This window comes from Heteronotia binoei, chromosome 4, assembly GCF_032191835.1.
Source record: "Heteronotia binoei isolate CCM8104 ecotype False Entrance Well chromosome 4, APGP_CSIRO_Hbin_v1, whole genome shotgun sequence".
In the NCBI taxonomy this organism is placed as follows: Eukaryota; Metazoa; Chordata; class Lepidosauria; order Squamata; family Gekkonidae; genus Heteronotia; species Heteronotia binoei.
In genome coordinates this window covers 59,773,520-59,790,296 of record NC_083226.1, presented here as the reverse complement: position 1 = coordinate 59,790,296, position 16,777 = coordinate 59,773,520, and the positions used below count along the sequence as shown (strand labels likewise).

Here is a 16,777-nt window from a genome sequence, read left to right as displayed (position 1 = left end):
GTATAAGCTTTTGTGTGCAGGCACACAGATACAATGAAATGGAACTTACCAGTCCATACATATAGATAGAGGGTGGGCAGTTAATTAGCATACAGCACAATGAAGATGTTTAGCAGATTCATGGACCAAACAAGAATAACAAGCTTAGTTTATACAGTCACCATTTGTTTGGGTTTAATTTAGGGGGGCGGGGAACGTATTGAAAAAAATAAATATGTGACTTCTGCGGTAGGAAAATGCTGAGCTGAGCTGCTTCTTATTAAGGGAGCAGGCTGGAACTTCTGTTCGGGGTAGTGGAAGGCAAACTAATGTCTACTTTTCTCAGTCAGAGATTAGTCCAAGATATGCACAGAAAACTTTGAGGAGATTTACCTTGGCTAAAAGGGAGTCCCGGCAGATGATTCAACAAGAAATACCTAGGATCTTGGGATATGAAATCAAGAAAGTTGCAGAGACTTTTCTGTTGGGATTATATATGGAAAAATTTCCAAAAGAAGATAGAACTATAATTTGGTACTTGTTCTCAGCTGCTAGGACATTGTATGCGCAGTTGTGGAAGCAAGAGAGAATACCAGAGAAATGGGACTGGATCTTAAAAGTTATAACATGGAGTGAAATGGACAAATTGACAAGAATTTTAAAAGACTATGATTTAGAAACTTTTAGGTTGGAGTGGAAGAAGTTTAGAAGTTATATAGGAAAAGAGTGGAAAATAAAAGGACATTGGACAATTTTTGATAATGATTAAGTCTTAAAAGAAAGAAAAATAGAATTTTTGTTTTATTAGTGTTACCTTTAAATATTAGTATTTTAAGTATACAACACCAGCGGGGGTCAAGTAATGGGGGGAAGGGGGGATTAGAAAAGTAATATGGGATAGCCCTATATGGCCGAGGACCTGCCTACCTGAGGGACCGTCTTTCCCCATACGAGCCCCAGAGAGCACTGAGGTCAGCAGGAAAGAACAAGCTGACTATCCCTGGGCCAAAGGAGGCCAAATTGCAGAACACTCACGCACGGGCCTTCTCCATCGCAGCTCCATGCCTATGGAACCAGCTCCCGGAAGAGGTGCAGGCCCTGCAGAGTCTTGACCAATTCCGCAGGGCCTGCGAGACCTTCCTTTTTAGGCTGGCTTTTACAGATTGTTGATTAATGATCACTAAACAAATGAATCCGCCAAAATGATTTTGCCTCAGGGATCTTCGCTATCACGTAAACTGACAGAAATAGCGCCAGGAACATCACTGTTACTATCAAATTATGTTAAATGTGAATTGTGAATGGTTTTTAGATAATGTCGATTGTAACGCCTTGTATAACTACTGTATTGTATATTTTATGGATGTTGTTAGCCGCCCTGAGCCTGCTTAGGCGGGGAGGGCGGGATATAAATAAAATTTTATTATTATATTATTATTATAGATAAAAAGAAGTAATAACGTGAAGAATTGGTTGTTATCATATGTTACTGAAATAAAATTGTTTTAAAACCAAAAATAAATGTCAAAATTGGAAACTGATGGGCAGATGCATCCATAATTGTTGAATACTTTGAGTAATTAACTGAGACCCTACTTTTATGCTCAATCTGCAACCTATCAAGCATGCAGGTGACCTGACAGCATCATCTTCTTTTAAGTGGGGTGACTGGCTGTGTTTAGTTATCTCCCCTGTCCCAGAGCAGGGAAATCCATTACAAATTACATTACATTCTACTATTCATTATGTTACTTTACAATCTACTATTCTGATCTATTATTCCATGGGGTCGCAAAGAGTTGGACTCGACTGTGTGACTGAACAACAAAATACTTCCTCTTGAGGAAACTCAGTGAATTTCATGTTGATATGAGATAAAAGGGTAGAATAATAGAATCAGAGTTGGAAGGGGCCATACAAGTCCAACCCCTGCTCAATGCAGGCTCAGCCTAGATATCCCTGACAAGCTGCTTAAAGATTGCCAGTGAGGGGGAGCTCACCACCTCCCTAGGTAGCTGATTCCACTGTTGAACAACTCTTACTGTAAGGTTTTTTCCCTAATATCCAACTAGTACCTCCTCACCCTGAATTTAAACCCATTATTGCGAGTCCTATCCTCTGTGGCCAATAGGAAACAGCTCCCTGCCCTTCTCTAGACCTTCAAATACTTAAAGAGAGCAAATATATTCCCCTTCAACCTCCTGTTCTCTAGACTGAACATTCCAAAGTCCCTTAGCGTTTCTTCACAGGGCTTGGTCTCCAGGCCCCTGATCATCTTTGTTGCTCTTTTCTGTACTCACTCCATTCTGTCCACTGAAGCAAAATGAGTAAACTGGTTCAGTTCTGCACATTCAGCCAGAAAAACACCAACGTTGGTTTTCAGAACATTCAGATTCACAGTCTACTTTCCCTGTACAGCTAATACAACTGGGAAATACAGCATTTGTTTTGCATGCTGGGCAGGACAGAGGCATCAGTACCTTATACAGCACTTCCTCCAGTGATGGTAAAGTTCCTAGAACTCCACAGCATGTCCTCCTTGGCAAGTAAAAAAAAGAGACAGCACATAAAAACTGTTTTCCCTCCAAATATATTTTTATTATTTTATAAAATACTATAACATAACAAATATATTTTACAGTTCTAATAAGAGAAGGTAGTGGAATATATATTGTAAATTTGCCACATTATGCATAACAAAATAGACTATTGTATTTACCATAGTTGTAAAGTAGTCATTACATCTGGAATTTCCTGTTGAGTGTTTAAATATTCCAAAATAGGGAACCATATTACTGTTGCCATATCCATTAATTTAGCCATAGTGTATAGATTCCATCTATTAAAAACTTTAACACAAGGGTGTCAAACTCATTTGTTAGGAGGGCTGGATCTGCCATAAATGGGACTTTGTGAGGCCGAGCCATTCATGTCCTAAAATGTAATGCCAGATAGTAGAGATATAGACTTTATAGAGGACACAGACAATTAAATATATCAGTTTTTAACTTAAAATACAAACATGCTTAAAACTCTTGCAATATTTTGTTTAAAATGGAAAGGGGGGATAGTGGGATTTTGCAATGCAATTTTAAAATTAAAACATCCAGAAAAAGCACAAAGATCACAGTAGAAATTTTTTAAAAATAAAATGCTCTCAACCTGAGGAAAACATGAAATGACAAGGCTACTCAGGTTAGCAATGGCTCTGCAGTGTCATATCTCCCTTTGGCTGTGGGTTCCCAAGTTAGAGTATTCACTAGGCACTAGTTCTCACTCCACTGAGAAGAGACAAAGCTGGCTCAAGGCATCAGTACTTGGTTTGCAATGACACAACTCCATGAAGCTTCAGCTAGCCATAGGAACGCTGGGAAGTTCCTCTCCATTGAAATACATAGACAAATTTGCAAAGAAAATGTGGAGTGGATTTTCTGTTCACCTCTGCTCTGCCCAGAAGCCAGAGTGGGGAATCCATTCCACATTTTCTTTGCACCTTTGCTTTCAGCTTTAGCATTTGCAAAGAGAAGGCAGTAGGAATAGGGAATGTCATCGCAGCCTTCTGAGCTTCACAAGGTGATGACAGGAGGAGAGAGGGGAGAGAAGAGAATCCCGTGGGCCTGACTGAAGCCCTGGGCAAGCCAGTTTGGCCCACGGGCCGCATGTTTGACACCCCTGCTTTAACATATATTCTCTGGTGCAATGACAGAACTTCTGGTTTCAGATTAAGCGTCAATTCAGTAATTTTAGGGCAATACGGCCAACAGTGCAAGTATTGTTAAACTAGGTACAATCTGCAACTTGTTTTCTTCTTGGGAAATGTAAAAAATGACTATTTACAAGAAGGCAGAGGCAATCATGTTGATTTATACAGTTACTTAATTCAAACAATAATGTTAATATTTAAGGACCCAGAGAAAACAGGTATTGTTTTTGCATGATAGATTAAATGCAGCCATGATCCCTTTGGAACTGAGCTCCAGGAACCCTGCGTATTTAATGGAAACGGACTATGGCTGAGTAGTAGAGCAAATGCTTTGTATGCTGAAGGCCCCAAATTCAATCAATTGCATCTCTAGTTAACAGAATCAAATAGTGATATGTAAGATCTCTGCTTGAGAGCCTGGAGAACCTAGCCTTCACTTACAACAAGACAGATCTTGATTAAATAAGAGGCCAGTAGCACTGTGACTCCCAAAAATTTAGGCTGGAATTACCTTTGCTAGCTTTTAAGGTGCTACCAGACTTCTACTTAATATTGCTACAACATACTAGCGATATTACCTCTCTTAAATATTGATAGAGGAATGATCTGATTCAGAAAAAACAGCTTCACCTGACCACATACTTTGCTTTCTGAATATGAAAGTTAGTGCACACTTGACACACTGACTGATTGCAGGATTTTTAGGTGATTAGTCATTTTTAGATCACTTGGTTCGTAAAAAAAATTGAATACAAATTGCCACTAATCCCTCTATTTTGTGTATGCACGAATTCGACAATATTCACCAGCATTTCCTACACGAATTGCGAGAATGCAAGGAAAGAAATCGACTGTTGAAAATATACATACTCGCTATCCACATTGGTTTTCTGTTCCTTCCACGTTCGCCTCGCCCGCAACAGCCTCCCATTCAAAGCCCACCTCTACAATTTCTCCAGCCTCCCACATGACAACCTTTTCCTGTTTCTGGTGGAGAAGGTAGTTGTCTTATGACAGCTTATGACAACTTCCGGCTTTCCCTCAGGCGCTTGATCCAATCGCTGGATCTTTCTTTTCTTTTCCTTCCCTCTGTCTCCCCGATTCCGCGCCAGAGTGCCGACAGGATGCGCCAAGGCGACTGTCTCTCCCTCTCGTTGCCTGTATGAGCGCGCATGCGCGCTTCCCTGTGTGGCTCCTTCGGCATTCCGACTACCAGACGCCAACATAGCAGAGGAGAGAAGGAAGAGATGGCGGCGGGAGGGAGCGGAGTCCTGCGGGGAAGAGCGCTAGGCCACTGGAAGGTTGAAGAGGCGCCGCGAGGGCGCGGTTTCGCATTATAACCACCCCCTCTTACCCCCCTCCCCCGAAGCACACCGGAAAGGGAGCCCTTATTCCTTCGTCCGAGCGGTCCCCGCTCAGCTCCGTCGGGGGCCCGACCGGCCTCCAGGAAGGTTCCGGCGGTGAGAGTGGGTGTTATTATGCCTTGGGCCCTTCTGCGTCTCGAGAACGCCGCCGCCCGCCAGGGCTGATGCTGAGACTCTTGCTGGCTCCGGCCGCCTCGTAGCCCCGGCGGGAAAGGAAGCCTTCTCCAGCCATGTATTTCCTGAGTGGGTGGCCGAAGAGGCTGCTCTGCCCCTTGGAGGCTCACGAGCCCCCGCTCCGCATCCAGGCCGACCCGCAAAGGACTTTGTTCGCCGTGTTGTCCCCGTCTCAGCTGAGCATCTGGTACAGCCGGGTGAGTCTCTCCTTCCAGCGAGGTCAGAGGTCCATTGTTAAGAGGGCTCGACCCAGGTCTGGGTTCAAACCCTGACTTGTTTACTCTCGGGGAAGCCTTTTTCTTCCATCCTCTGTTGTCCAATAGCAAATTTGGTAAAAACTTGTCTACACCACAGGAGGGTTGTACTGGACTAGTGGAAGATGTATTTACGAGGCATAGTTAAATGTCATAAGAAAAGGATTACTAAAAGGACCTGTGATGGCTAGAGAGCCTCTTTGCTGTATGGAAAGGAAAGTATATACAGGACTTAAATCTGAATTATGGGGATGCATCTTTAAAATGAGGGATCTCTTTCAATGTTTCTTGTGGCCTTCTCACTAAATTCTTATAAATGGCTGGTTTGGACTGTTTCTCAATGACGTAAATAACTGTATTACTACAAGAAAGTTAGTGGGAAATGATGGTTATTTTAAAGGGACAGGACCCCACCTGTTTTGCTTTTGTCAGCATTCATGTTGTTTAAACTGTAGTTGAAACTGAAATTTTTTCTCCCTTTCCTTATCATTCTTTTGGATCTAAAGTATAAGCTTGTCTGATCAGTGTTTCTACATTGTTTTTCACTACCCTGTAGCACTGGTTTGGACATATACAAATAAGTCTTTTCATGGGTATGTTCATTAAGTTTTTTAAAAATGTTCTAGTGTTCCACAGTTTCTCAAATGTTCACTAGTCCATGGATATCATAATTGCAGTTGGCAGCGACATTTTATTCCCAGGATGTTATTCTCCATGTCTGACTGAATAGCTGAGTGTAATTTAGGTCATACACCTGAAGCATCCATGACATTCTGTTTATAAGTTCCGTATTCTGAATCCAGTGCAGGAAGGAATTACAAAAGATTATGCTCAAGAAGAGGCTAGTAGCATTTGTTAAACATGGATGAAATTAATTATTTGAGTTTTATTCAGAGAGTCTACCTTGGTCTTTGAGTGAGGATTTGTCAATGACAGCAGTGTTGTCAGTAGTTACCAGTTTTACTATCTGATGTTCATGCTTTAACAAAACACTGAAGTGTTGAAATTTGAGAGGGTGCAGTGGAATGTGCATTGCCTCCCTATCATACTATCAAAATATAATACTACCAGTTTTGTTTTACTTACAGATTCAAAATCCATTTTAAAATTGTAACTGATTTAAATATGAGTAATTCAGGTGTTGTTGATCAGCTATATCAGATAAACCTTGACTTTTAAAAAGGTCGTCAAAGGAAACTGCAGTTCATAAGGCAGTGGTTCCACAAGCCAGTAAATTGCTTAGTTTTTACTTCCATTGATGCCTACGATGCAGTGTTTTTTTTATAGTGGCACTGTGTGACCAGTAGCACTACCCAATTGGTGTGCACTTTTTATGTTGGTTTCAAAACATAAAGCACCTCTTTCTGTAGTGCTGCCACACTTCAGGACGTACCTTAAACTATTTTTAACACCCTCCTGGCAATGATTTGTAACAGTGTTACCTGCCTGTGACATAATTTCAGTATCCCTTTATGAATCTAGTTGCTCCTTCTCGCAAAAAAACCCTGAAGCACTGGAGAAGGTTTCTGAATTCTTAGGAAGCCCAACCACCTGTAGTGTGAGGAAAGGTTAATTACTTCTGAGACATTTTAGAAAAAGCTGAAAAGTGGGGAGATTAAGGGTACCTTAACAGTTCTAGTGGAGGGGCACCTTTTCTTTTAATAGTAAAGCTAGAATTTGGGACTATTCAGTAAAAATTAACAGTACATTCAGGATAGCAAAGGAACCTTGAGTCTGTGGAATTCACTGCTATAAAATATGCTGGGTAACAGCTTAACAGACTTAAAAGAAATATAGATACATTTGTAGAGGTTAGGTCAGTTGTCACCATTAGTCATATTACGTAAATGTAGCTTGTGTGTAACTGTGCATCTGATACTGGGGATAAAAAAGCATAGACCTTTCTTGTATGTTTCCAGAGTCTGGATGATGTTGGAATACTTGAGTAAAGAGGCTCTTGATCTGATACAGCAAAATTTATTTATTTATTTATTTATTTGGATTTCTATTCTGCCCTCCCCACAAGTGAGCTCAGGGCAGATCACAACAAGAATATACAACAATAAGACAGTAATTACATAATTCAATAATTAAAATAGTTAAAACAATATAATTTAAAGCAGATAGCACTGTTGCCTAAAGTGCAACAATCTCAAAGCTGGGCCTATAAAATCTAATCAATCTGGGCCGCCTAATGATGGAAAACTTCAGCAAGGGAGGCTGAATTAATTTGGATGTCTGTTGCATCATCCAAAGGCCTGGCAGAACAGTTTCATTTTACAGGCCCTGTAGACTGGTAGAAGGTCCAGCAGGGCTCAGATTCCAAGTGGAAGCATGTTCCATCAGGCAGCGGCCAGAAAAAGCTCTGGCCCTAGTCAAGGCTACATGGATGTACCTTTGTCTGGGACAACTAGCAGATGTTGATTTGCTGAGTGTAAAGTTCTTTGGGGTACATATGGAGAGAGGTGGTCCCTTAGAAATGTTGGTACCAGCTTGTGCCAGGCTTTGAAGGTCAGTACCAGCACCTTGAAGCAAATCTGGTACTTAATAACCAGTGCAATTGGCGTAGCACCAACCAAATGCAAGCCCGCACAGGCGATGCAGTCAGCAGGTACGCTGCTGCATTTTGAAGTAGCTGGAGTTTCTGGATCAGCCCCAAGGACAAGCCCACATGGAGTAAGTTACAGTAATTCAGCTTGGCTGTGACCATTGCATGGTCACTGTTGCCAAGTCCTGGGAGGAAGGTAGTGTACCAGTTGCCTGATCTGCTGAAGATGATAAAAAGCTGACCTGGCAACTGTGGTGACCTGGGTCTCCAATGAAACTGAGGCATCTGGAAGCACTCCCAGGCTCTTCACATTCTGGGCCAGCACAAGTAATACACTGTCCAGGGTTGGGAGCCTGATACTTGATTCCACCCCACCCCAGCTCAGGTACAAAACTTCTGTCTCTGCTGGAGTAAGCTTCAGCCAGCTCTGCTGCAGCCATTCAACCACTGCTCTCAATGCCCCAGCCAGATTCTCTGGGGTGGAGTCCAGGCAGCCACCCAACAACAGATAGAACTGGGTGTTTTCTGCATATTGGTGACAACCCAGCTCAAGCCCCCAGACCAACTGGGTGAGGGGGCACATGTAGATATTAAACAGCATTGGCAAGAGGATTGGCCCCTACAGCACTCCACATTCAAGTGGGTGTCACAGGGAGGTCTGCTTGCCAAGCACCATCTTCTGTCCCTGACTGTGGTGAAAGAAGGAAAACTACTGTACGGCAATCCCCCAAACTCCTATGTCAGTGAGGTGATGTGTCTTAAGATCATAATCGACCAGGTCAAACACTACTCTAAGATCTAAAAGCAACAGCAGCACCAACCCACCTTGTTCCAGGTGTCTGCAGAGATCATCTTTGAGGGCAACCAATGCTGTCTCCATCCCATGGCCAGGACAGAAACCAGACTGAAATGAATCAAGGATAATGCCTACCATCTTACGCATCTGGGATGCTTTGTGGCAATGTGTTGTTACAATTCATTTTGTTTATGTGCCAGTACTGCTGGTATTAGGGTTGGGTTGCCACGGCATGTGAATATTTAAGTGTGGCTTTTTAAATAGGAAGAAGGCATAATTTGATAGGGCAGAAAAGTGCTAGAAGTCACTTCTCACTTATCTCTGAAATATGCACAAATACATGAAAAGGAAATATTGTTTGTGAAAAACCTGAAGGCCTTGTATTCTGTAAAACTTTGTGGAAAGTTGGTTGTCTACAAACATGAATTGCATTATATTAGTAGCAACAATGTTCATTATAAAAAGCTGCATGTTTTATTTATTTACTTTATTCAATTTGTATTCCACCCTCCTCACCAAGGCTGGCTAAGGGCAACTCACATAGACATGCATGTGCATAAGTAAATACAATAATACATTAAAACCATAAACCATAGAATAATATAAAAACATAAAAGTACATAAAATATTTCGGCGCTATAATCTTAGTTTCTGATTCTCTGTAAGCAGATCTTAAATTGTCATCTCCATGGGTGGTGTACAGCGGATTTCAAGGGATGGTTCATATGTTACCTCGAACTGTAGTGGCCGGCCATCTAGTTTACAAATGCCTGGTGGAAGAGTGCCATCTTACAGGCCCTGCGAAACTGTATGAGCTCTTTCAGGGCCCTGACCTCTTCCGGCAACTCATTCCACCAGTGTGGAGCCACCACAGAGAAGGCTCTGGCTCTAGTTGTCATGAGCCTGGCCTCTTTAGAGCCGGGAATTGTAAGTAGATTTTGTGAACCAGACCGAACTGCTCTCCGGGGAACATATGGGGAAAGGCAGTCCTTAAGGTATGCAAGCCCCTGGCCATGTAGGGCCTTAAAGGTGAGAACCAACACCTTGAAACAAACATGGTATGCAATAGGCAACCAGTGCAGCGCTTTCAGCACAGGTTGAATGTGTTCCCATAAAGGAAGACCCATTAACAACCTGGCTGCTGCATTCTACACTAGTTGAAGCTTCTGGGTTTGAGACAAGGGTAGCCCTGTGTAGAGGGCATTGCAGTAATCCAATCTTGAGGTGACTGTGGCGTGGATCACTGTCACCAAGTCACTGCACTCAAGGTAGGGGACCAACTGCCTTATCAGCTGCAGATGATAGAAGGCTGATCTGGCAGTGGCTGCCACCTGGGCCTCCATATTTAAAGAGGGATCCAGGAGCATCCCTAAACTTTTGACCTTGGGCACCGGTGTAAGTGGTGCCCCATCAAAGGTTGGTAGTAAGACCTCAGTTCCAAGACCGCCACGACTTAGGTACAGGACCTCCTTCTTTGTTGGATTCAACTTCAGTTGACTCAGCCTGAGCCACCCTGCCACAGCTTGAAGCGCCATGGTCAGATCTTCTATGGAGGAGTTAGACTGGCCGCCCATCAGTAGATAAAGCTGAGTGTCATCTGCATACTGATGACATCCCAGTCCAAACCTCTAGGCAAGGGGGCTCTTGTAGATGTTGAACAACATCGGGAATAGAACTGCCCCTTGTGGCACACCACACACAAGTGGTTGCCATTGAGACAGGTCCTCCCCTATCGCCACCCTTTGTCCCCGACCCTGAAGGAAAGAGGAGAGCCACTGTAAGGCCAACCCCTGTATCCCAGCGTCGGCGAGGCAGCAGGTCAGTAGCTAATGGTCGACCATATCAGATGCGGCCAACAGGTCTAAGAGCATCAGTACCGCCGAGCCACCTCTATCCAGATGCCTCTGGAGGTCATCCATGAGAGCGACCAGGATAGTCTCCGTCCCATGGCCCAGGCAGAACCCAGACTGAAAAAGGTTCAGTACGGAAGCATCATTCAGAAAGCTCTGTAACTGCACTGCGACCGCCCTCTCAATGATCTTGCCCAAAAAAGGCAAGTTTGACACTGGCCGATAATTTGCCAATATGGCTGGGTCCAAAGATGGTTTCTTTAGGAGGGGGTGGACAACTGCCCCTTTAAGAGGCTGAGGGAAGGTCCCTTCAGATAGGGACCAGTTTACAGTTTCCCTTAAGCATCTGCAGATGGCTAAAATTTGTCATGGGAACACTGCAACCCCACTGGAATTGTTGAAAAAAAAAGGGGTTACAAGCATGGCTACTGAAGGATGGGTTACCTGAGGAAGATTACAGTGCTCTGAAGAGAAAAGGCTGTTAAATGGCTATGATGAAGTGTGTAGAAGTTGAGCGAGTATCTCATGTGGCTTCTGGGCTATAGAGATACAAAAGATTTAGTAGGTTTGATGTTGGTGCACAATTTCATAAAGTTTGGCGTGAGCTTGAATTGTTTTTCCTGACACACTAGAGAATACGGATGTTTAAGATTTTACATGATCTTACGGGCAGATTGTAATTGTTAATATGATACTACTGTGTTGCTGTTATCCCGTATCTGGTAGGTCAGAAACTTTCCAGACATTAATAATGTATACTTAGCCTTACTCTGCAAGCTGTGGAACAGAAAACTGATAGTTAAAGCAAGTTAGGGAAGCTTGCTCACTTTTCTGCAAAGCTTATTTTACCAAACAGTAAATTATGATGTTGCGGATAAAGTAGCATCCACTGCTTTCATGAGAGGGACCAGGCCATGCAACTCTGATCTTGCCTTTAAAATCCTTGACAAGCTCAACACATTAGGTTGAGCCAACATGTAAAGTCTGCGGCCAGTGAGGCCATATTAGTTAACTGCATGAGCTGCTCTGCTTATATGGTATCTTATATTTGTGCTGTAAAAGCACCTGAAACTTCAATTTAAAGGGGTATTATTTTTCTGCATAAGCATTTCATGAAACATGTCAACTTCAAAAAAGATTTTGATCTGGCTTTTCAGTTTAAAAATATGCATTAGGCATTAGAAGTACTTCTAAAAAAAATTTCAGCCAAGCCAGAGAATAAGACTTGAGAAGCTGATTTTTTTTAAAAAGTGTTCTTGTTATATATTAGCCTTTAAATTGAAAAAATCATTGCAGGGGTTCAGTATTTATGATTATTTATGTTGATTTCTAATGTAGTAAATATTCTAAGCACTTAATGTTGGGTTAAGTTAGATAGGCAAAAACTTGGGTAATAAGAAGAAACAAAGTTTCTTGACATTAATCTTGTGGATCTTTTAAAACCTCATTATCCTGAAATTCAAGCAGTATGTGTTCTTTCTTACCTACCCACAGCATTGATTAAAAAAAGATGTAATCCTTTATATAATAAAAGTCCTACGGTGAGACCAAATCCAGGTCTCCCATTGGCTTAGGGTGCACTCCATAAACCATTGGCCTGTCAACTGCCACTCACGGTCTGTTGTGTACGATTGGCTGAGAATTGAGGCACTGCTTTGCAGAGAAGATAGAGAAAGCCTTCCCCCAGTTGACTGAGGGCTCCTGGATCTTCCTGGTGAGTGTATAAAAGGAAAGGAAGTGAGCAGAGCCCTGTGTTTCGAGCTGCTCTGCTTTCATTTTCCTGTTAGTCTTAAGAAGTTTGTTGAAATACAGTAGATGGTTCTGGTGAGTAAATTGCTCCAATGAGTAATTGCCCCAGTGAGATCACAAAAGTATGTGTTTGCATACTGTGTTTATTTGGCTGCTTTATGTGAGAGTTTGTGTGTTCACTTTAATTTAGTGAAAGTGTAGTCAGCTGCTGCAGGACAAGGAAATGAAGACTGTATTCAGGGGAACGGCAATGTTGTATTTTTATTTATTTGCAGAGGGGAATGGGAAAGTCTCCTGGATCCACCCCTGAAGTCCCCAGGTATTTTCCGAGTTGAACCTGGCAACCCTACAGCCAAAATTGTTTCTGTCAGTAAAAGGCAGGGGGAGGAAGCCCTTTCCAGGCACCTGACTGGTATGACTTAACTAGGCTTGGCTGCTTGCTCCTGTTCAGAAAATACAAAACGCACACACACTGTGATATACTGACTAACAGCGTATTTAGTAAAACATTTTTAAGAAGTCATATAAATCCTTTTAAACACATTATAAAGAAGTTCAACTTTACAAGATTGCAAAGAAAAGTCCATCCAACGAGTACCTGGATATATCTCAATATTATCATATTTAAAGTACATTTAAGTGGAAGTATGAAATATGGTTTCAGCCCACAATCACTTTGACAGCCACTGTGACGTGACAGTCAGCGGTTCAGGGCAAGGTCTGCCAGACCCAGGTTCCTACTGTGGAAATTGACTGCGGGATTTCAGACCAGTCACAGAGTTTCAGCCTAACCTACCTCACAGGGTTGTGTGGATCAAAAGGGGGAGAGGAAAATTATGTAAGCTGCTTTGGTCTATGCTGTGGAGAAAGATGGGAGAGGAAGGAGATGGAAAGATGAAGTCAGGAATCAAATCAAGGTAGGTTGATGATTGGCTGGAAAGGAGAGAAGGTTGCCAACTCCAGGTTGGGAAATTCTTGGAGATTGGAGGGGTGGAGCCTGCTTTTGAGGACCAACGCAAACTTAGAAAGGTACAATGCTGTAGACTCCACTCCCAAGCCAGCCATTTCCTCCCAGGGAACTATTGCCAATCTCCAGGTCAGACCTGGAGATCACTCAGAACTACATCTGCTCCCTAGGTGGGTATATATCAATATGCTCTGAGTCATTATACCTTGCTGAGGTCACCCCCCAGGACAGCCAGTGTGACATGGCAGCTGGCATTTCAGAGCAGGGTCTGCCAGGCCCAGCTTCTTGCTGTGGAAGCTGACTGAGTGATTTTGGACCAGTCACAGACTTTCAGCCTAACATGCCTCACAGGGTTGTTGTTTAGATCAAAAGGGAGAAGAGGAGAATGATATAAGTTGCTTTGATCCCCACTGTGAAGAATGACTGCACTTTCCCTAGATAGAGGCTGCAGGGAGGGGGGAGGAGATAGAACGCAGTCTACCTCATTTCTTTTGCTCCCATCTCTTCTTTCTGAAGATACCCCCTTCTCTCATAACCTGTCCCACATTTCCCCACTTTCTCAATTCCCCTTTCCAACCACTGCCTTCTTGATAAACCTTGCCTCCCTCTATCTTTTCCTTCTCTACCCAGCCCTCCCCTCCCCCCCTCCCGCCAAGGTCATGAAACTCACCCATAGCAAATTTCTAGCGTCCATTATATTTCTCCCCACAATGGGCCTTATTACTAGTATGTATGATAAGGTTTTGCTTTGCATGGCTTTTGACTTGCTTTGTAAAAGTTTTCAGTTGATCTTCTTGGGGGTGAATCATATTTGGAGTTTACAGTCTGTGCTGAAAGTATATAACATTTGCCACATTTAGTTGGGAGGAATGGAATAGGGAAACAAAAATTGTGTCCTTTTATTTCTCAGAACAGTGTTACTCTCCTAAACTATTTGTGAAACTGAGGAAAAGAGCTAACCAGGCTATGTGTTGCTCTGATTTTTGTTATACTGTTCTTTTTGATAAAGAATCAGTAGACTAGGAAGATACGTTTGTTTTTCACAAGCTTGTCTTTCATGTTGCGCTTGATATATAATCTATTTGTTTTCATTGTTTTTGGAAGAATACTGTTAAGAATTAACATGTGAAGCCACTGAAAGGATAGAAGGTTCACTTTTTAAGTGTGCCAGTGTGATTACTATAGTAAATTTAACATCCATTATTATTTCTAGTAATTCTTAAAAGAAAACTTTGCATAGATTTGGCTTTTTAGGAGCCAGCAGTAGATAGGCTTGGATATTTCTAGATGGCAGTACAAATTGTTACTTGTAATAGTGAACTGATTTCAGGCATTTGAGATTTTCCCTAATACTTTGCTGCAAAATAAGCTACTTAATATACATTACAGAAAATTGCACCGTATGCAGTTGATGTTCATGGTCTTTGTGTAGTGGCAGGCAGCCTGAATATAGAAGTCTAGAACATAGAAGTGTCCAGAAATGAGAACGGAGCCAGTCATATCAAATGCTTTTTGTCATGCTGCTAAATCCTAAATTTGGTTTTTGTATCAGCCACACACTTTTTCTTGTCATTTGAGCATGTTATTTGTTGAAGGTATTTTTGTTGGTTAACTCTGAAATATAGCAATGGTAAATATTGTACTCTTTTTTTTCCAGCCCAGTGTGTTAATTGTAAGCTATAAAGAGTTACCAAAAGCAGCATTGCAATTTGGACCTTATGACCAAGTTGAGTGGAGACCTGACAGCACCATGTTAGCTATTTCGGTAAGTAAAGATGCTCCTTGTGTTTGTGTGGGGATGGGATTATGATACTAATTTGATACATTAGTAGGGAATTTTAATGTCTGAGTAATTCTCTATTCTATGACAAGGGAAAGGAAATTGTGATCTTTAGTCTGAGAAACTTTTAGGCACTTGATTTCTATCTTTCTTTCATCATAGAACTCAAGAATATATAAGGTCTCTCATTAGTCTCTCATCCAAGCACTGGCCACATCCAAACCTGCTTAACTTTAGCAAATTTGCTATGTCATACACTCTCTTGTTTCATACCCTGGGACCTTTATATCATGGCATTGTATGCTGTGACTTTGTGGGCTTAATACTGCTGGGAGGAGTGCCATCTAAGGGAGTGTTAACTAGGTCCTAAGCTCTTGCTGAAAGGGTGGGAGGGAGCTTTCCAGGAGTGGGGAGTCGGAGTGATGTCACTGTACATGATGTCCCCAGCATGATGATGTCACTTCTGTGCAAGGTCATGGATGTTGGGGGGAGGGCTTCCTCCCACCGGATAAGTGGCAGGCAGGATCCTCTGAAATTGGGGGATTCCTCACACCCATTTTGCGGCTGGAAACCCTATACCCACATCAATTTTTCTGAATTGCATATTAGAAAGAATACATGTAGGAAAGTGAACAGAAAATCGAAGACTTGTATTCGATTTGCACTGGAGCCTGGGCCTAGATAACCCTGGCAGGGAGAAGGCTGTGGGAAAGCTGCGGTGGTGTGTGTGGGGAGGGAGAATAAAGTTGTAGGGGATGCAAGAGAGTCTGGAAAATGGGATGGGGGGAAGTGGAGAAAAGGCTGAGAAGAGGGAAGGTGGAGGCAAGTGAGAAGGGATAGTATTTCCCTCTCCCATGAGTCTTATGGATCCTCAGTCTGTAATGAATTTCTGATATCAATGCCAATGTGAGACAGTAGTATGAGCATAAATGGGAATGCGGTGGGAGGATAATTTTTGATTAAAGGAAGAGACTACCTGCTCTTGCAGAATAATAGTGTATGGGGATTTGAATGACCCTGCTATTCTCCTCACTTTTCAAAAATTCCGAAACTACCCTGGATGTAAGCTTGGCCTGTGGGGTCTCCTGATGCTGCTAGGGGAATATCACTCTAAATCAGCACACAGAACTGCAAGGTGGGTGAACTTCTCAAGCTTCCTTATGCCAGTGATCAGGTTTAATGTATGTATTTCAGCAAGCATTATCTGGGGTCCTGGTTACTGAAAGATCTTCCCAACAACTACTACCTGAGATTCTTTTAACTGGAGATTGAATCTGAAAGTTTGTATATACAGAGGCTTAGGCTGAGTCAATTGAAGCAGAATCCAACGAAGACAGAGGTCCTTTGCCTGAGTTGCGGTGGTCTGGGCAGGGAAATCCTCTTACCGGCATTTGACAGTACACCACTGACAATGGCACACAAGATCAGAAGCTTAGGGGTGCTGCTGGAGCCTGCCTTGACAATGGAGACCCAGATAGCAGCCACTGCTAAATCCACATTTTTCCATCTTAGGCGAGTGAGGCAGTTGGTCCCCTTCCTTGAGTGCGGCGATCTGGCAACTGTGATCCATGCAACAGTCACCTCGAAATTGGACTTCTATAATGTCCTCTACT

General features: G+C 42.6%; 1 protein-coding gene across 1 annotated transcript in view; it reads left to right on the top strand.

Annotated features, from left to right (window-relative positions):
• Positions 1-4,781: 4,781 nt before the first annotated feature.
• Positions 4,782-16,777, top strand: part of RIC1 (RIC1 homolog, RAB6A GEF complex partner 1) — a 102,202-nt gene continuing 90,206 nt past the window's right edge. Inside the window, exons 1-2 of the mRNA XM_060237370.1 lie at positions 4,782-5,417; positions 15,042-15,149. Coding sequence (XP_060093353.1) covers positions 5,277-5,417; positions 15,042-15,149 — 249 coding nt within the window. The 5' untranslated portion in view covers positions 4,782-5,276. The remainder of the gene's footprint in view (positions 5,418-15,041; positions 15,150-16,777) is intronic.